We start from the raw sequence: 22,135 nt of genomic DNA, 5'->3' as shown, positions 1-22,135 counted from the left end.
ACGAACCTAGGAAACTAGATGGGACCAGGTTTTCGTCTGCTGAGAGGCAGCGCAGACGACGCGCTGGCCTATGCCTATACTGCGGGAACAATGGGCACCTACTGGCTACCTGCCCGCTGAGATCGGGAAAACTCCACAGCCCAGTAAGAGTCGGGAGGATCACGCTGGGCACCGCATCCTTACCTCCCTTGCAACCTTCCACTAGGATCAACCTTCCCATCACCATATCCGGAGAGACCTTCCGAGTCACTACACAGGGCTTTCTGGACTCCGGGTCGGGGGGAAACTTTATTGACCAAGGATTTGCGGAGAGTTACCGAATACCCTTGGTACATAAGGATCGTCCCGTGGGTCTCGAAGCGATAGATGGACATCCGCTGCAACCCGCGTTCATCACCCTTCAGACGTACCCATCCAGATATTGACCGGGAAGTCTCACTCCGAGACTATACAATTGGACGCCATCGAAATTGGATGATGCGTTAGTCTCTATGGCAGCTCGTTTTTTGGAAAGAGGGTACTGTCCAAAAGACGTTAAAAATGCATTAGAGTGGGGCGTGGCCAGGAGGCTGAGCGAGTCAGCCGCAGATTGCTCTGCTCTCCCAAAAAAACAACACAAGAGCCGTAGAAACCCCCTTAAAATCGGGGATAAAAAAATAAAAAAGGCCACTCACGGGTCCGGGAGACAGACGGAGGGGTCTCTGGACAGCCCCAACCGTGATAATCAGGAGAAATCGGGAGAAGTTCAACCGCCCACGGGTCCCCCCTTCGCCTCCTGGGTGATCCAAGATGGCCGCCGGGATCGCGTGGCAGAGGTAAACCACCGATCTCAGAGCCCCACAAAGGAGAAGGAGGTAGGGGGGAACTCCGCAATCAAAAGGCAGGGACTTACCATAGCCCTCTCCCGACCACCACCGCGCCTTACCTTGCAGGCCAGAGGTGCGCTGCTGCAGCAGACAGGGGGGGTCGCTGCCCCCACTTCCTCACACAACCATCCCCACGCGCCCGTGATCTGACGGCTGCTGACCGGAGGTGAGCTTGACCGGAGCAGGTACCTTCCGGTGTGGCTCCGGGGCCCTGTGAGCTCCTTGGGAGGGGGGTAATCAAAGGGAAAGAGACTCACCATTCGGTGCAGCCCTGCTGGGAGGCAGCCGGCGGCCATCTTGGTCCACCCAGCCTGCACAAACAGTGCTGGGAGGCGGCCGGAGGCCATCTTGTTCCACCCACAGCACTCAATACATCTGAAAGTGCTAATGAAAACCACTCACTCTCCCTCCCCTACAACTTACCCTTATTGTGAGCCCCAACATCTTCTATAAACCTCCCACTGGTGCCAAAGAACAAAGGCTCAATAAAAAGCAATCATGGCACTGCTACCAATGTGTGTGTGATCAGGACTCCATTGGAATGAGGGGGCTTATTCCAACTTCATTTTTTTTTTTTACATCACCTAAATATACTCAGCTCTATTCAAAGCCAAAAACGTAAAAACAGCAAACATGCCACCCACTAAACAAAAAAAAACGGCGGCCCGGTGTGAGGCATCCCTTTTCTTTAAAAAACAAAATACCAAAGATCAAGAAGTGTCTACCGCAGGCGGAGATGCAGACTCAGATCTGACTCTGGAGAAGAGCCAGACGCTCCACTTACCCGCAAAGAAATGATGGTGTTTTTACAAGAACTAAAAAGCTCTTTCCACTCTGAGATGCAGAGCTTCCAACGCAGCATCAGAGAGGAGATTGCGTCCATAGGAGACCGCATTGTGGACTTGGAGGAGAAGGTGGATAACACCGCCCTTGCACAGGAGACCCAAGCGCAAGATATCGAGGAATTAAAAACTCAAGTCAAAACGATTTTCGATAAACTGGAAGATACGGAGAACCGGTCAAGACGCAATAACCTGCGGATCAGAGGTATCCCGGAAGAAGTGGACAACGCCCAACTGGACGCATATCTCACTCGGCTTTTCATGTCCCTGTTACCCGAAACATCGGATGAAAAACTTCAGATGGACAGAGCCCATAGGCTTCCTAGACCGAAAGGCCTAGATCCAGCAAAACCACGAGACGTGATCACACGCCTACACTATTTCCGTATTAAAGAGGAAATATTGAGAGCCGCTAGAACCACCCCAAAGATAGAGCAGGATAACGTTCCACTCCTCATCTTCCCAGACTTGGCTCAAACCACGTTAAACAAGCGGAGAATGTTCGCGCAGATCACCAACTCACTGCGGAACAATAAAATCCGCTATCGCTGGGGTTTCCCGTGCAAAATATTGTTCACTTATCAAGAGACGATGTACATTCTACTCTCACCAGAAGAAGGTGAGGAAAAACTACAATCATTGGGCTTACTCGAACCAGAGGATCCGGAGGCCTCTCAAAGGCCATGTCATTCACCCAAGGCACAACGCCAGGCATGGGTGAAAACACCAACATCTGGCCGAGCAAAGACCCAACCCACTTGAAGAACTAGAGCTGGATACTTACTTAACACCCAGTTAAGATGGCAGACAAGTCAAAGCATGGTCTGGACTTAAGGTACTAATCGAGACATGGCCCACTCCAGTAACCTACCTAAAAACTAACCAACGGTTGCGGTACCTGGAACACATCGACCAACTCGAGCAAGCCACAACGACCACGACAACCTGCACATCAAGAAGTTACCGAGTTTTCTAGTTTCTAGAACGTACTAGTCCCAAAATCTAGGTTATTTCCTTCTTCATTGTGAAACTGTTCTCCCAAGTTACCCACAAGTTCGAGTCATTCAAAGTTTGATAATCAGTTTGAACTAAGCCGAACACTTAAAGGGACTGATATACAATGTTTGTTTGGAACTGTTTTCTAGATAAAAGTGTATGTGTAATATAAGTCTATATGTTGTCTATAATAGAATTGGTCCCCCAAAGTTCAGCTACCAATTCTTTATTACAGGCTAAAATATTAAAGGTTACGTTTTAGGTAACTTTCTCCATGTTATTTATCCCTCTCCCCCTGTAGACTATGAATCCAGAGTCTGTCAAACTATAGCTGCCAGTCAACCCTACTTAATGCTTCTAAAATTGAGAAAGGATATGTTGATGTAAACAGTTATAACTTTCAATGCCCCCCATTCTTGCTTTTATTTCCCTAATGTGTAAGATCACACACACAACCCCCCGTACTCTTTGGGGTGATTTTGTTTTCCCTTTTCGAAAGCTTAGCTCCTAAACAAAGGAGCACTGCGGCGCTGAGCCGCTGGGCCACTGCCCGCCCCCCTCAGGTTCATTTAACCTGTGAGTGCGAGAAACTCACACCACGGGTTCCACTATGGCTGGTCCCCCCAAACAATGTTTGGAAGCCGGGGTCCTCGGTTTACCCCTCCCCTCCCTCTCTATCCCTCCCCTCCTCCAAGTTTTGCAAGCATTTGTCACTACCATGTAATAATATGTATATCTCTCGTTGTATATGTTCTCATACCAGATGGTTTCCGAAGACGGATGTACAGACTCTTCAACTGTATATAAGTTATCACTCTGTTCATTTGTATTATAGAACCTTGAACCACCACCATGCCGATTAATATAATATCCCAAAACATCAAGGGCTTAAACACCCCCCGAAAGAGACGTATTGCTCTTTCGGAAGCCAAAAGACTGGCAGGAGATATAATCTTTCTAAAAGAAACTCACTTGAAAAAGGAGGATCAGTCACTGCTGTTCAGCAATGACTACCCTCTAGTCTGCCACTCATCAGCTCCCACGAAAAAAAATGGCGTAGCGACACTTTTCCATAAAAACTTAAACTTCAAAGTAGATAAAATTAAAAGTGATCTCGCTGGGAGAATTCTAATTATCACAGGGTGACTGGACTCCACTGATATAACAATAGTCAACACTTATGCCCCTAACGAAAACCAAGAATCCTTTTTCCAGGAACTAACAAATTTAATTCTCTCTGTCCAGAAAGGCCTTTTAATTTTAGCAGGAGATCTAAACGCAATTATGGACCCAAATCTAGATAAATCCCCCAGTCCCCCCCACCACAAAAAATAGTTCCCTCTACCCGGGGACTTGTATCTATGACCAAGGATCTATTGTTGGTAGACTCATGGAGATTAGTTAATAGCAATGTAAGGGATTTCTCCTTTTTCTCTCACCCCCATAATAGCTATTCTCGAATTGACTATATCCTAATAGACCAAAAAATTAGCGATAACATTTCCTCAGCAGTAATTGCCCCCTCTGCTTGGTCAGACCACTCTACGCTTATAACCAGACTAGTAGGCCTCACCCCCAAAAATATTACAAGGTCGTGGTCCTTGAATGAATCCCTACTACTGAACCTACAAAATTTCCAACTAATAGAAAAAGAACTGGCCCAATACTTTGAATTAAACAATACCTCAGAGGTTTCCTCTTTTACCTTTTGGGAGGCCCACAAATCAGTGATAAGAGGCAAACTGATTGCCCTGGCTTCTCAGAAAAAAAAAGAAAAAAAAAACAAATTGAAACACTAACAGAAAAACTATCAGAATTAGAATTTATTCATAAATCAAACCCATCTCGAAAAAACTACAGGCACATGATCTCAGTGAGGGGAGAACTAAGACTTTTGTTGGTGTCAAACGCAGAAAGAGCTATAAGATGGACCCAACAGAAATACTACGAAAAAAGTAATAAAGCTGATAGAATGCTGGCACGCAAATTAAAACAAAAACAAGCTAAAGCTAAAATTCACAACATCCACACTAAAAATGGCTCAGTATCCCACAATCCCAAAATTATAAACGACGCATTTAAAGACTATTACACATCCCTATACAACCTACCAGGCCCAAAGGGAGACTCGGCTAAAAACAAAAGAGCAATAAGGATTTGAAATTACCTAGCAGAATGCCGACTCCCCACCCTAGATCCGAACGATATTATAAACCTCGAAAAAACTATAGAACCCCTGGAAATTATGGACGCCATAAAATCCCTGAAAATTGGGAAGGCCCCTGGTCCGGATGGATTTTCTAATCTTTATTAAAAGAAATATTCCACAATGCTCCTCCCATTTCTTACCAAAGAATTTAATGAGATGCTACTAGGCCTTCCCCCTCCTAGGGATATGCTTCGCGCTACCATAGTGGTAATCCCAAAAGAGGGGAAAGATCCTCTGCTGTGCTCTAACTACAGAACTATCTCATTGTTAAATACTGATCTAAAACTTTATGCAAAGATCTTAGCCAACAGATTAAATAATATCCTCCCTAAACTGGTTCATCCGGACCAGGTGGGGTTTGTTCTGGGCAGACAAGCCCTTGACAACACTAGGAGGACAGTGAATCTAATACATGTAGCACAAAACACAAAGTGCCCATCTCTATTACTCTCTTTAGACGCAGAAAAAGCGTTCGATCGATTAGACTGGCAGTTTGTCAGCTACGCTTTCGCAGATGGGATTCACAGCTAAAATTCTAAACAGCATAAACACACTATACTCCACACCAACGGCCATGGTGAGGACGAACAACTCCTTATCTGATCCCTTTTCAATATCAAATGGAACTAGACAGGGTTGTCCGCTCTCACCTCTGTTGTTTGCCTTAGCCATAGAACCATTAGCATGCCGGATAAGGATGAACCCCAATATTGCGGGTATTCCTGTTGGTCAGGAAGAATTCAAAATAGCTCTTTTTGCAGATGATATACTATTGACGCTCTCAAAACCTCTTAAATCCCTCCCTAACCTTTTTCATGACCTGTCAGAATTTGGCTCCCTTTCAGGTTATAAAATTAATCATTCCAAATCCATGGCCCTTAGCTTAAATCTCCCTAAAGAATTAGTAAAATTACTCCAACTAAATTTCAGCTTTAAATGGAATTCGAACCATATTAAATATCTAGGGGTCCAATTAACAAAAGATTACTCGACTTTATACAACGCAAATTTTAAACCCTTTTTCGTCCAGATAGATAAGGATTTAACCACTTGGAATCCATATATAATATCCTGGTTTGGGAGAATAACCACCATTAAAATGAATATTCTACCCAGACTCCTCTATCTCTTCCAAACTCTTCCGGTTAAAATCTGTCAGAAAGACCTAAACAATATACAGAAGAAAATGTTGAAGTTTGTCTGGCAAAATAGGCGACCCAGAGTTCGTAGAGATATTCTTTATAAATCCAAATCAGAAGGAGGCTTAGCTCTCCCGAACTTACAAAACTACTATAGAGCCGCACAGTTGGGGCAACTCATTAGCTTGCATTCAAACCCAATCGAGAGGAGGTGGGTCGAGATAGAGGACCTGATTTGTTCCCCATGTAAAATAAAAAATCTCCTCTGGCTCAACAAAAAGTCTAGACCACCTGAGACCTACAAGAACCCGGTGATATCCTTTGCCTGTAATCTCTGGGACTCCCTCAAAACCAAGTTCCAACTAACCGATTCCCCTTCCCTTATGCAACCACTATTCTCGGACCCTTCCCTTCCTTTTTACTCAGGAAACCCGCACTCCCATACCTGGATTCAAAAAGGACTCACAAGAGTCAAGGATATCCTCACCCAAGGGAAAGTCCCCCCATTTGCTTCGCTACAAACAAACCACGATATCCCCTCCTCCGAATTCTTCAGATTTCTCCAGGTTAGGCACTATATCCAATCAGTCTACATACCAGGTCGAACCCATGCTTTGACTTTGTTTGAGGACTGGTGTCTACACCAACCCCACGCAAAGGGCACTATCTCTAGAATATATCACAGTTTATCCTCTACCAAGAACAACCAAACCCCCGATAACTATATGGTTTCCTGGGAAAAGGATCTTAACGTCTGTATAGATCTCGATACCTGGACAGACATCTGGGAAGCTGCTTCCAAAAACTCATCATGCGTTGTAATTAAGGAGAATATTTACATGTTAATATTTAGATGGTATATGACTCCTGCCAGGCTGCACTCTTTTCTCCCGGGCGTTTCCCCTCTGTGCTGGCGCGGTTGTGGTGAAGTGGGGAGTATACTGCACATATTCTGGTCATGCCCCAAAATCCAACAAACATGGATGGAAGTGTTCACCCTAATACACAAGATACTAGAAATCTCTGTCCCACACGACCCAGTATATATATTGCTAGGAAAACCAATGGCTAATATCTCCAAAAAAAAGCTAGAGTAATATCCCAAATTTTAAACGCTACACGGTGAACAATTGCCAAAAATTGGAAACAATCGCCCCCCCCCCCCATCCTTAAATCAAATAAACAACAAAATTTGGCATATAGTCTATATGGAAAAACTCTCAGCCTATCTGAACGGCTCCACCTCGCAATTCTCTAATATTTGGGCTCCTTGGTTCCGTCATGCAGGTATATCCCCATATATAGACTAGAATACTTTGAACAGAGTGATACATGTGGTATTTAAATTGTTGAATTGTTGAATACAGTGCGATATTGGTACAAATGCTACCCCTTCCCCCCTCCCCCGTTCTCCCTCCTCTCTATTGTTCCAGTTTATTTGTATTACTGTATCCCCCTTTTCTTTTGTGTAATATGTTGTTTACCTTATTTTGTATGTTTGAAAATGCTCAATAAAAACTTAAGAAATAAAAAAAAAATGCATTAGAGCGTGTTAAGCTAATTGATCGGGACACTCTTCTTACTCATCGCATAATTGATGAACAATCTAATAGATTTCATGTTGTCAGTACATATAGCATATCATCAAGGAGCATACAGCGTAGTGTGCGACAGAATTGGCGTATCTTGGCGAATGATGAAAAGATCGGCCAGCTGTTCCAGGACCCTCCACTTTTCGGTTTTAGACGTGGATCCAGCATTGGGGACATTATTACACAAGCAGACCCTACTGACAAATATGCTCAGCCCAAGACATGGTTAACTAGCAAACCCAGTTCGTATAAATGCCGGGGCTGCACTAATTGTCAATATATGCAGATTGGGCCAACATATTGTCATCCGCATAGTGGTGTGCGCATTAAAATTAGGCATCATCTCAACTGTGAGTCAAAATTTATAGTTTTTTTGATCAGGTGCCCATGTGGCCTCTACTATATTGGCAAAACAGTTAGGATGCTGAAGGAGCGCATTGCCATCCACCGGTCCACAATAAGGAAAGCGCTTATGACTACGGATGATCAGGATTTCAAATGCCTACCGGTTGCTAAGCATTTCAGGGACATGGGGCACTCGCTGGCAACATTCCGTTGTATGCCTATTTTTCAAGTACAAGCATCAACACGGGGAGATGACAGAAACAAGCTTTTGCTGCAGCAAGAGGCGAGGCTGATCTTCGAGTTAAAAACTGTTGCCCCATACGGGCTGAACGGGGATCTCAAACTGGGATGTTTTTTGTGACATTTTTCAACTTTTGGTGACTTTTTGGGTGACTTTTTTTAGCTTTTCAGCTTTTTGGACATTTCTAATTGTTTTCTCTCTAATCCTTATTTAGGTTTTTTTTTTACTATAATTGGACGTATAGTTTATTTATATATATTTGTTCTCCATGTCTTGGTTTTTGTTATACTCCCATCACTATCTTCACTTTACAGTGGGTGTCAGTAGATGTTTTTATGTTGGTAATGATTGGTGACACGCATATATCTTGTACACATGCCTCAATATTTTTATTCTCCATTTCCCCAGGTTCTTTGATGGGCCCTGATAAGTTATATGGGATCATGATTTTACATTTTATGTGATCTGTAGGGACAAACGATTTGCCAACAGACATAATGGGCAGGCACAGTGATGGTGGGGCTCTGTATATACTGGTTACATGTCCGTGCTGTGGTGGCAGCATTTTGGTAGTTTGTGCTGTGCAGTATACCCAGGTACCTATGAGCGTCGCTGCCGCGCATACACTGCCATTTGTTTACATATACAGGCTAGGTAAAACCTCGGTCCGCAATGCGCATGCGCGAACACGGTGCACAGTGTGACGTCACGCGACAGCGCCGTAGGTTGGCGCGGCTGCAGGGAATAGTGAGTCACAGTGCCTGCATGTGTACATTATGACAGATGATGCTGCAAGATGGCGGTGCGCTCCACGGATGGATTGCGTGTCACCAACGCCTGTCTGTTTCTGCATGTTTGCAATTGGTGTTTACACGGGTGAGTTTGATTATGTTGATTGGTTTGGGTATATATGTTTGTTCACTGGCACTCTTTCAATGCACATCCCTGAGGAAGGTCACATGTAGCTGACCGAAACGTCGGATGTAGTGCCTTGGTTTTTGTTACCCCAATATATTGTCATATCAACCTGGCTGTGTGCTGTCTCTTCTTTCCGGATGAAGTTCTGGTAATATCTGCTGTTTTAATATGCATATGGGATAATCATCAGTATTTCATTGTTTACAGAGTGCCTGCTGCCTTGTTTCATTTATATATATATATATATATATATATATATATATATATATATATATATATATATATATATATATACATATATATATATATATTTTTTTTTTTAGTTGAATTCTGTCTGTTTGTTTGTATGTCCGAAGCATCGAAATCTCAGTAACGGCACCTCGTAGCACAACAAAACTTTCACTGTACATTCTGCTGCGGATTTGTAGGTCAACACAACTATTTTGAGCTTACAATGTGACTCACCTCCCAAATTATGGACATTCCAAGTTTCCCTCGGCTGTCCAGCAAATCTGTTGGAGCAGGGGGCCGGGGCCGTGGCTACTAAGGGAGGGGGCGTGTCCTTGCCTGGATCAGGGCTGTGTGTGTGTGTCTCTATGTGTGTGTGTGATGTCAGATGTGCGGGGGAGATGTTCCAGCGGGGGGAAAGGGGGGAGATGTGCCGCCAGCGAGGGGAGATGTTCCAATGGGGTGGAGGGGGTGGGTAGATGTGCCGGCAGCGAGGGGACATGCCACAGCAGCGTGGGGAGATGTGCCGCCCGCGTAAGGGGGTGGGGAGGGCGGGGACATGTTCCGGCAGCGGAGGGAAGACACACAGACAGAAACACACACAGACACACACAGGCAGAGACAAATCTCATCCCGCACTACATCCAGCAGCAGGGGGGGAGGGGGTGCCCGGGGAGATGTGCCGGCAGCGGGGTGGGGGTGGGGTTTGGGACATGTATTCAATATTTCATTCCCCAGGCACAAAAGCTAGTGTACATGTATATATATAAAGCAATTTATGCTGCATTCATCAGTCAACTAATTTAGTAGGGAAAATAGGATACAAATTTACTTTCAATGAAATTTGGGCTAAAATAAAGGCCATGGTAGAATGTAGATAAAGAGTTTATATATACAATAGATAAAACATATAGGGTTTAAAAGTCTGACAAAAAACAGGAACAGTGAATTAAGTATTGTTGTCCTATCTACTGTAAGTGCTGCTGTATTGTTTTAAGGAAAGATATGTATCTGTTCTCAATTAAGGAGCTTAGTTGTTACAGGTGGTAGTACCTAGTTTAGCTGCTGATATTATCAGGCTAGAATATCTGTATAAACTCAGTGGTAACCTGAGTAACTCATCTACGGTAAGCAATTTCCAATATAAGAATCGTGTCTTACCAAATAACATGGTAGCCCAAGTATATTAAATACACTATGAGTTTGAATTACAATATATTGTAGGATAGTAGTTTGCCCATAATAAGCCCTGATAACATCATGGGAGGGGGAAGAGAGGTCCCTGGTAAACTAGTTTAATAGATCTTCATTAGTACGTTCTGTTAGTTCAATAAAGCTCTGCACTCACTTACAGTAGGAGGAGCTCCTTGGCCGTGGTACCAACGGAAGCTGAAAGTGAAGTGCCTGCCTTTTCCTGGTTACACACACTGACACTGTGACATCAGAATGGCAATTGTAGTGAGTTCTAAGCGTGGCTCGTGTCTGGCCTCCCAAGGAAGGACCGCCGCGGGCTATGATCCCCGAAAAACCAAGTGAGGAGCAGCCGAGCCGAACCCAAGCAGGAGAGCCCACAGAAGAGGTGTTGAAATTGATGTACGCCATGCAAATGGGAAAAGTGGCTAATGTGAATAGCCGAGAAGAATGTCGGGGAGAAGCACGATGGTAACCCCGTTAAGAACAAACCTCTAGATGGGAAAGGAATTTGTGGAGAAATCCTGATACACAAGGCCAGATTTCTGTTATGATGTGTGGAACAAGGGCACTATGCCAGTTTCTGCCAGATAATAGAGTTCCTGCCTCAGGAAACAGCCTCAGGACCCAGTGAAGGAGCATACTGGGCCCGGGTGCAGAAAGGCTCCTTTAGAACAGCACCAGTAAGAGATCATTCTGCATCCCATTACCCCAAGGACTATTGGGGCCATGAGCGTGGGTGAGGGCAAAGATTGAGGGACAAGTATGCAATGTCCTCTTGGATAGGGGATCACAGGTATCCATTATTTTCATTCCCTAGTATGATCTGTACCTAAAACATCTGCAGTTGCAACCACTGGATGGCTTGGTCATTTGGGGACTCAATGACACCAGCTACCCTTATCTAGGAATTGAAATGGTGAAGCTCTATTTTCCAAAGAAAATTACTTGAGTAGAAGGACCATTGACGGTAGTGGCCCTCATATGCCCAGAAGTGTGCAGCTAAGAGGAAACAGGAGCCTTAATTGGCACGAATGCTAATATTTTTGTACAACTAGCAAAATGGTGCCAGACCATTGGGAGAAACAATTATGGCCATATATTGAGCATTCATCCCTTGTGTTTGAAGGCATACCAGCGGATGGAGAAAAAAGACAGGGCTCAGAGTGTGGGGCCATTGGGGGAGGTCACTTGAACACGACACCACCTGGTGCATGCCCCCCAACAGCATACAGATGATAACTGGAAAAGTGACTGTGACGGTGAGGGGGTAACCAGACTCACAATAAAGGTTAAGCCCACTTGGTTACCTCTGATCCATGTATTTGGGGTTCAGGATTGTCGGCTCTTGAGCCCAATCTTTGTGAAAAATTGTGAAAAAATGATGCGACAATAAAGAATTTTCTGTGTTTTTACCTTTCCAGGTGTGCCAGCAAGCAGAGATTGCTAGACTATGAGTTTCAGGGTGGGTTTTGCAGAGAAAGTATTTTCAGATTGTGCCTAAGTAGTCGGGGTCCAGAGTTGCTGGTTACCCCAAAAATTTACCCAGGAATCAGGTTGTAATCCTGGATATATATAGGCACAATACTCCGGTCAAAATCCTGCCCTGAAAACGCTTGCGTGACTCGCCGCTAGGACTCCCTGCTTCAGCACAGATCAGACCGGTAAATGGGCCATAGGAGTGCAAGGTATCCCGGAAACAGTATATGGGGAGATGTCCAGTTAATGCCCTGATCACCCAGAACCTGGTATAGGGGTTCTGGGGGTGCTCCAGCTATACATAAGGCTATGAGGATTTTAAAAGTCTAAGTGTGGTTTTCAGTGTGTGAGGGATATGGCTAGTGGGAATAAAAGTATAGATTCTCATTCTATCCCTCATAACCAAAAGAAAGACAGAATAAAAGTGTAAAGCATATTTTATTAACCAGGTATGTTTAAAGTGTATAATGCTTGTGCACAGTACTTGAGCTGGGGACTTCTAGGTCCACGGTTCCGAGAAACCATGTGGCTACCAAGCTTAGTGCCATCAAGTCTGCTCAGGTCCCGGACATGAAAGCCTCAGAGATTGCCAAGGTGTGAAAGCCATGTGGGTACCGGAGTTGGGCTCAAGTACTCACATCCTGGGATGAATGGAAGTCAACGGATCACTATTTTTACCCAGACTGTGAGGAGTCTAACTCATCGGGTGGCTTCTGACTGAGAAGTGGCAGAGGTGTCAGGTTGGCGCATGCCCTTGTCAGAATCCAAATCCATGCTTGCCCGGTTTAGACTGGCAGCGCTCTTTAGACGGGTAGGATTCTTCCCACGCTTGGATTGGCTTCTGTATTTCATGAATGAACTCTGAAATACTATAAGGATGCCACAGCCAATCCGGACAAGAGATTCCAAGCACCAAGATAGCAGCAGCAAATTCAAAATCCCCAAAAGATGCTTTGGGAGAACTAGCAGCAAACCGGGGAATGCAAGCCAAAAAGAGTACCAAATGTCCTGGTACTATCTCCCGGTCAAGAGATTTCGGCATCTCCAGAGCGGATACAGCGGTGGCGTCAGGAACTTCATGCCGATTTGAGTTCCAGGACATTTTGGGACAAGTCCCGGTCAACCTAAAGACTTTTATTTTATGTGCCATTTCACCTAGGAAAGTCCAGTTTTGTAGCTCAGACCTCCAGTAAGTGTGTTTTCTTCTTTATTTTGTAATCCACTGTGGGTATGTCTGTTTCTATGGAATAAATTACAATTTCTTTTACTATCTTGTTTTGCTCAGTGATTGATCCCGGTAAAAAGGTGTAAATACCTGGTCTCCCGTGACAGTGACACTCTGGCAAAATATAGAAGGGACCACAGTCATGATCAATAGTCCACCCCATGAAGGACACACTTGAGGGCTTCTGGTAAAGGCCAGGGTGCTGTCCATACAGATGGGGAAATGGGCACAGCAGGCGTAGTAAGAAACAATGTAAAACAAATATATAATCGCCGCATTTCTCTATGTAAGGAGCATGCAGCTGGCGAAGGGATTGGCCATACAAATGTGAAAAACAGACAGTGAATCCCTGCGCTTCTCCCTTTGGGGTAGCAATAAATGGGGAATATATATATATCTATATATGTATATATATATATATGTCGTGTAAAAATCTATATGATAAAGGAGACTTCTGGTTTACATCCTTTGATCACATAATGCCAAGCCTGCAAACTACGTCAAGGTAAGTCTCTATAGCAGGGACCTGCTATAGAGACTTACCTTGACGTAGTTAGCAGGCTTGGCATTATTTGATCAAAGGATGTAAACCAAAAGTCTCCTTTATCATATAGATTTTTACAATATATATATATATATGTGTATGTGTGTATGTATATATATATATATATATATATATATATATACACTGTGTGTGTATATATATATATATATATATATATATATATATATATATATATATATATATATATATATATATATATATATATATACATACTGTATATATTCCCCATTTATTGCTATCCCAAAGGGAGAAGCTCAGGTAGTAAGAAACAAGACTGCCCATTAGCTGTGGATGCGAAGAGGCACGGAGGTGGCTCACTTGTACAGTGTCGAAGTGATGGGCCCGAATGCACGAGAAAATCCCATGGGAATAGATCGACCCTTGCTATGTTACATTTTGGAGACAATCCTATTCCAGAACACTGGAAGAAATGGCTGCAAGAGAAGGTGGCTCGTAGGCTAGAGGTTTTCTCCACTCAAGAATGGGATGTGGGAAAAGGCAATGGAGTGGAACACCAGATCCATCTTCATGATGCTTGCCCTTTCAGGGTAAGGTCACAGAGATTGGCCCCAGTTGATGTGGATTATGTGAGGCAACATCTCCAGGATTTGATGGATTCAGTATAATCTCAGAATTCTTGAGCCTATACGCATCATCCATAGTGGTGGCCCAGAAGAAAAATAGGGAGGTAAAAGGTGCATTAATTACCATACACTGAAGACAAGGACCACACAAGATCAATATACCATACCGCATATAGAGGATGCATTGGATTGTCTCTCTGGGAGCAAATGGTTTAAGGTCTTGGACCACCACAGCAAATATTACCAGATCCCAATGTGCAAACAAGATAAATAAAATACCTCTTTTATATGTCCATTGGAGTTCTATCAGCTTGAGTGCATGTCCCAAGGAGTATCAAACAATATTGTTTGGAAATACCTTGAAAGAACAAGAGCACCTGATGAAGGTACTTGATCGACTGAGTGAGAGTGGACTAACATTTTCACTGGACAAGTTTCAATTCTGCTGGATGTCTGTCACATATGTGGGGCACATAGTGTCTGAAGAAGAAGTAAATATTGACCCCTCTAAACTAGAGCCCATTGCATCCTGGCTTAGGCCCAAACAACTGACAGAATTGCGATTTTTTTCTGGGGTATTACATACAGTTCGTGAATAATTTCTCAGTTATAGTACAGCCATTTACACAATTGACAAAAGGTTACCAAACACCCAGAAGATGCAGTATGGCTGCTGGAGCCACAAGTCAAAACTATTTCAACATGAACAAGCCATTTGAAGATAGGTGGACGGCTACGTGCGAAGAGGCTTTCCAAGCCATAAAGGCCTGTCTCACTAATGTGCCTGTACTTGTGTTTACTAATCCACAAAAATCCTATGTGCTTCATGTAAATGCCAGCCTAAAGGGGTTAAGAGCGGTACTGTAGTAGGAGTACCCTGAGGGGCTGAGACCCATTACATTCATGAGTCGGGGGTTGGTGCCTTGACGGAGTTATTACTCGGTGCACAAACTCAAATTCTTGGTGTTGAAACAAGATACATGACCAACTGCATGATGCCACTTTCGTAGTGCACACAGACAACAACCCGCCTACTTACATTCTATCATCAATGAAGTTGGATGCCACTAGTCACATATGGTTAGTGGCCTTGGCTACCGCAATTTCAGCCTGAAATACAAACCAGGAAAGCAAAACATTGACTCATATCCGCAGAGATACTAGAGGTATGGATGAACAAAGGGAAGAAATTGCCACATCCGGAGTGTGTGCATTGTGTAAGAAAATTGAGGTGCCAAGATGGATCATGACTGAAAATCTAAACCGAGTGGTTGAGAGTCTAGCGATATTCCCCACCGCCATACTGCTGGTATACTCTCAACCTGCAAAGTTAACTATGGAGGGGTTACCTCGGTTAAAGTCAGGATCATTCACAAGCTCAACAGACAGACCCCAGGTTGAAGGAAGTATGGTCAGCCAGGGAGAACCAGAAATTGGCCAAGTCGGTCGCCGGGATGCACCCTGCAAAAAGCAGTGGCCTAATCTGGTGATCAAGAGTGGAGTGAAGTTCAGAGCTACAAAGAAGTCACAACACTCCGTAACTAAGCAATTGACAATTCCTTACAAGTATAGGCAGGAGGTACTCCATTCTCTCCATAATGATCAAGGCCACCTGGGCACAGACAAGACATTAGGATTAGTGAAAGACCGATTCTATTTTCCCCTGTGGGAAGTGTGTGCCTAGAAAGACTTTGCCTACAAGAGCCCCAACATTGACATATCACCAACAGTGAACCACTGGATTTGGTCTGAATGGACTTCTTGTCCTTTGAACAGACAAAATACCAGTAATATCCTAGTGGTCATGAACCACTTCACCTGGTAGGCTCAAGCATTCCCAATAAAGGATCAATGAGCTACTACAGTCTCTAAGGTTCTGTAGTACATGTACTTTGTCCATTATGGATTGCTGGCTGGTATACATTCCAATCAAGGGTGGGATTTTGAAAGTACAGTAGACTCAAAATGGAACTAATGCACCTATGGGAATAGCAAAATCGTGAACAATGCCTTACCACCCACAGAGGGATCCTCAACCAAAGAGATTCAATAGAACCCTATTGAATATGATGGGCACATAAAATACTCAAGGGAAGGAACAATGGAGTCTGCTTGTTAACCAACTAGTAAATGCGTATAAGTGCACATGGAATGACTCTACAAGGTATTCACCATACAACTTTGCTGGACAGGAAGCCCGATTACCCATTGACCTGTGTTTTGGAGTAGCGGCAGACGGCAATTCCCTGACCACATACATGCAGTATGTACAGAGGCTCAAGGAACAGTTGCAAGAACCATACAGGCTGGCCATTACAGCTGTCTATGTGAGCAATTGGGGAAATAAAGGCCATTATAACAAAACAGTACCCCGGCAAGAGCTACAAGTGCATGACAGAGTTCATAAACGAAATCTGAGCATACCCGATAAACACAAAATAGTGAATCATTGGAAACCAGAGCCTTATGTGGTAGTAGAGAAACTAAATGGACTACCAGTATAATGAGTAAGGCATGAAAAAAGAGGTGGACCAGAGAAGAATCTGCATAGGAATTATCTTCTGTTAATAGGTCAGTTAGTGCGATGCCCTGAGAGAGAAAGTATTCCAGGAGTAGCTAGTCAACCTAGGAGAAGTGTTCGACTAAACCAAGGACAGTGTCCTGGGAGTAGCCCACCAAGCAACTGTAGACAGGACAGTGATGAGGAGTCTGATCAGGATGAGGGATACCAACGATGGAGAATGTTAAGGCACTTATCGAATATCATGGATCCTTAAGAGATGTCCCCAATGTGGGGACATACAGTACATACATACAGATGTGTGAAAAAGAAAGTAAACCCTCTTTGAATTCTATGGTTATACATATCAGGACATAATAACAATCATCTATTCCTTAACAGGTCTTAAAATTAGGTAAATACAACCTCAGATGAACAGCAACACATGACATATTACACTGTGTCATGATTTATTTAACAAAAATAAAGCCAAAATGGAGAAGCCATGTGTGAAAAACGAAGTATTAGAAAGGGGGGCATACATATTGAGTCAGATCTGTGCTGACCTGTGTCAGGTTCGGTCGAGGAGTTCTGTGTGTGCCTGTGTGCACATGGCTGCAGGAGAGCGGGTTACAGTCAGGACTGTATGACTATAAAGCATAACGGTACCGAAGCACTCTTTTTGAAGTAAAGGCCTGCAACAGTTGGTACACAATGAGCTCCCTGAGGAATGAACTTGAGCACCCTTAAATTAATATGTATTCACGTACAATAATACAAATGGATATACAGTATTTCTCAACATACTGTGTAATGTTTGTTAATGTACAGTATAATGTTAACAAGAATTCATAGGATTATAATTTAGAATAGTATGGATTATTTCAGAAAACGCTTGTGATTTGTTGGTTGTAGTGATGAACGAAGTTGAATCAGTAATTCATGGTAAATCATGCATATGATTGGGATTTATTATTTGTAAGTTGAAAGGGACAGAATACGGTGCTTATATAAACACTCATGAATGTTTTTTTCGCTTAGTTTGCCTAATTTGTTTTTTTTTGTGCCATGCAGGGTAAATCATATGCCTATAAAGGCCCATTCCCTCCAATGTGGAATCCAATTGTCTATTTGGATTACAACAATCTGTGGAGGACCATGGATGAAATGGGAAAAGAGGTATAGTACTGTACGTTTAATAAGACCTAAACAAGTCTATATTTCTTGTTACCAAGAAAACTCAATGTGACATGTCAAATATATGTCAAGGATTTTAAAGATTAAACAGTTTCTCCTGCATGGCAGTGAGGCAAGATTTGTGCGCTGTCATTTTTTTTTTCATTCTTAAACTCTCACCTGGATTAGTTCATTTTATAAATGCAGTGTGGATAATGGAGTTAAGTGTACACTCCATTATCCATATTGCATTTATAATCCTGGTAGGGAAGTTTTCGAATGAAATACTAATGAGCGCGCACAAATGTTGCCTAGCTACTGTATACAGGATTAACTGTTTTATTCTTTGAATTAGTGTTATCCAGTGCAAACACTGAATTTAGTAGGAACATTAATATGCTAAAGGTTTCTGGGTGCAAGAACATTTTGTTTGCATTTTCTGTCAAAGATTTTATACAAAGTTTTGCCAATAAATACATTAATTATCTATATTGGCATGAACAATCAATGTACAGGGATCACCAAAAATGTTGTGTTCCTTTTAAAGTTGGTAAACCTTAAATCTGAGCACGTAAAAGGCCATGGCAATCAATTTGTCTACAGAGACAGTTGCATATCAGACCCAGTACATGAAAAATGCCTCAAAAAAAAACAATGCACATTTTGTTCTGTGGCTCACATAAATCAGCACAGCTGGCTCAATTAGAGGCTCAGTCACACTGAGACACTAATTGAGTCAGCTGTGCTGAAGTAGGGATATCCTGAAAACCTGGCCTGTTTGCGGCCCTCGAGGACTGGAGTTGTGCAGGCCTGGTTTAAGACAAAAACAAAGAGACAATGCTGGGAGTCACAGAGTGAGAGACCGTTTTCCCCAGAGAAGGGGGGAGATAGAAGTGCTCCCCAGCTGTGGAGTGGTGCAGAGGAGTTTTCTGGGCTCAAGGTGTGGCTGAATTCCCCTAGGAAGAAAAGATCCAAGGCCGTGCTGAAGCACATGCTGTCTGCTCCAAAGGATTGACAGATAAGCAAAAACACTTTATTGTTGTATGCAGAGACTGTGTTACCTTGTTCCATAAGCCAGGGCACGTTTTGGCTTGGGAACCAGCTTAGCTGGTCATGCAGTTAGTGAGAGCGAAAGCTATGGTGTAGTTACTGTAGCTTTCCCTAGAGGGAATAGGTGTTTATTTTCTATGTTTTATTATGATTTAAAGGGACAGTACCCATTATCTTCATTTGTCTGCTGGTTAATAAACCAACCCTATTTAGCTTAATCCTCTGCCTAAGTGTCTTACTGACCCTGCCGTAGAGAGCTAGATGTCTCTCAGAAAGAAGTTCACGCTCGCAGCACAGAGCTGTGTACATTGAAGGAAACCTATGAGAGTGCCCGGTGTAATTTAGAGACTGTAAAGTGAGAGAGAATGTAAGTCTGGAAGAAGAAAATTCAGATTTGTCTGACCAGGCTAGTGAAAGAAAGGAGAAGCTTCACCAAGCAGAAAAAGTGATGGAACAATTGTCCCAAATTTAGAAGTACAGGCTGCACTGCAGAATGCAGAGAGAATGCTGGGAGAAGAATGCCTCTCCCTGGAGCAGCTGAAGGTCACGTTGAGTGCCATAAGAGCATCGCTGGAGACAGAACTTAGAAGCCAGGTGACTCTGTATGAGCGGGAGCACGATAAGGTCCAGAAACTAGAACAAGAGATGTAGAAGCAGACAGGCTGTTCCGTCCCCAAAAGTCAGTACACTAAGGAGAAATAGGCATGGCAGGCAGAAGCAGCAGTGATCCAAGCAACAAAAACTGCAGAGCTTCAGAATATGAAGGAGGCTCTGAGGCAAGCACCGGGAAGAGGTGAAGGCCCTTGGAGGGGACTGGCAGAATCAGATTGAAGAGTTGCAGATGCAGATGGCTGAGAGCAAGATACAACTCGCCGAGAGGGAGGAGGTGTCCGTCCATCAGGTGGCCAACCTGACACTACGCTATGAGACTGAGATGGGCGATGCCCACAAATTCCTGGACAAGATCCGGGAGGAGCACCGGCAGCTGCAGGTCAGAAATAGAGGAAAATAAACAGATTTATGCCTTGCTCTGAGTCTGCTATGAGATGTGGAATCACGACTCAACTCTAAAGAAGCTGAACTAGCAGCTGCATTGAATGGAAAAAGAAATGCAGAAGGACAGCTTCAAGACCTGAGGAAGAACCTGGAGTCTGAGAGTGCTGGCCGCAAGGTGGCAGAGAAACAAAAGCGTGACCTGGGCGAGGAGCTCGAGACTCTGAAGACTGAGCGGGACGCTACGTTGGACTCTACTGCTCCCAGCAGGAGGTTTCTCAGATGAAGTTGGAGAAAAAGATTACAAACCTAAGACTGACACTGGGGTCACAGAAGCAGTCCATGGAAAAGATGACGGTAGAGTTAAAGCAGAATGAGGCTCCACAGAACAGTTATGCACAAGTGTCCCCACTACAGAAAAAGGTATTGGCCCAGCCCAAGCATCTGTGTCCCACAGTAACTAAAGCCCGTGAAGACAAGGATACAGTGAAAGCTGGGGACACCGCTCAACTGCAAAACGAGGTTACAAAGTTGGAACCGCCTGAGCAAGTGAGGTGCTCCAGGAAGCGTGACTGCAATACCTTTGCAGTACTACAGTCTACTTTCCACAAGGCACGGAATGGGAAGGCCAAGTTGCAATTTAGTAGCACAGTAATACTCCAGTCATATTGCAGTGCCCATGGGACCCAAAGTAGATTCCCTGCCATAAGGGCAGCCACTGTGAAGAAACAATCGCGAATGGGATGGAAGTGTGTCCACGATCGTAAGATGAGAAAGACCTCACAGATTGACCAACGACACTCCAAACGGAGTAAGTTAAGGAGTCAAGAAAGAAAGGCCCAAGCCTACAAGTCTGCTGACTGTAAAAGAGAGGCACCATGGGGTGCACTTCGGGTAAATAAGAATCCCGCCCTAGTTGAAGTACTGAAGATAAATGGTGTGGAACCCAACACTGAAGGTACGCTGATGGAGAAGGGTCCAAAAGCCATCACCGCTAAAGCAGCGTTACTGTCTTCACAAGAGAAGGCCAAACAGTCACTGTCAAGTGTACGCAATGAGCTGACCGAGGTCAAGACTCTTCTACAGGGTTAGGGAGACTGAGCACAAGAGGAAGAGGACAGAGATGCATTTCAGGATGATCGGGAACCTTTGCAAAAGGGGACACAACAAAGACAGAGCTTTAACCTTAGACTCCTTCCGGCAGAAGATAAAAAGGTAGCGAAGGACCAGTCTGCAGGCCCAGAATGCCTAGTACTTGCCCCGAAGGAGAGACTCTTCAACTGGAAAACAAGGAAAAAGAAGAAGTGGATGTCAGACTTGTCTGACAAAGAGGATAGTGCACGGGAATAGTGCACGAACCGCTCACAAGACAATATTTTGCTGGGGGGAGGGATATATGACAGTCACTGACTCAGAAGGCTGGAACAGTGAAGTAAGTGTGCTTTCCACTCCACAGAGCGTTAATCTCCTCAGAGAAAGAGCAGCAGCTGAAATCTGATTAATCAGGGTCTGGGCTCTTCAGTGAAACAAGGAAGTGTTTAAGACAAAAACAGAGAGACAATGGTGGGAGTCACAGAGTGAGAGACTATTTTCCCCAGAGAAGGGGGGGAGATAGAAATGTTTCTCAGCTGTGAAAGCTGGTGCAGAGGAGTTCTCTGGACTCAAGGTAGGGCTGAATTCTCCAAGGAAGAAAGGCTACAAGGACGTACTGAAGCAGTGACGTCTGCTCCAAAGGATTGACAGAGAAGCAAAAATACTTTATTGTTGTATGCAGAGACTGTGTTACCTCGTTCCATATGCCAGGGCATGTTTTGGCTTGGGAATCAGATTAGCTGGCATGCAGTTAGTGAGGGTGAAAGCTATGGTGTAGTTAGCTTTCCCTAAAGGGAATAGGTGTTTATTTTATGTTTTATTATGATTTAAAGGGCCAGTAACCATTACCTTCATTTGTCTGCTGGTTTATAAACCAACCCGGTTCAGCTTAATCCTCTGCCTA

At 43.9% G+C, this 22,135-nt stretch overlaps 1 protein-coding gene across 3 annotated transcripts in view; it reads left to right on the top strand.

The window, feature by feature from the left end:
• Positions 1 to 22,135, top strand: part of LOC142489265 (amine oxidase [flavin-containing]-like) — a 160,449-nt gene that overhangs the window by 82,662 nt on the left and 55,652 nt on the right. The window contains exon 4 of one of the 3 annotated variants that reach the window (XM_075589731.1): positions 17,995 to 18,099. The exons of 1 other annotated variant lie outside the window; for it this stretch is intronic. In XM_075589731.1, coding sequence (XP_075445846.1) covers positions 17,995 to 18,099 — 105 coding nt within the window. Of the gene's footprint in view, positions 1 to 17,994; positions 18,110 to 22,135 lie in introns of all 3 variants that reach the window. One more of the 3 variants, XM_075589733.1, reaches the window with a different exon arrangement.

The sequence above is a fragment of the Ascaphus truei genome, chromosome 3 (genome assembly GCF_040206685.1).
Source record: "Ascaphus truei isolate aAscTru1 chromosome 3, aAscTru1.hap1, whole genome shotgun sequence".
NCBI lineage: Eukaryota > Metazoa > Chordata > Amphibia > Anura > Ascaphidae > Ascaphus > Ascaphus truei.
Note: the sequence above shows the minus strand (reverse complement) of the source record. Positions and strands in the feature narration are given on the sequence as shown.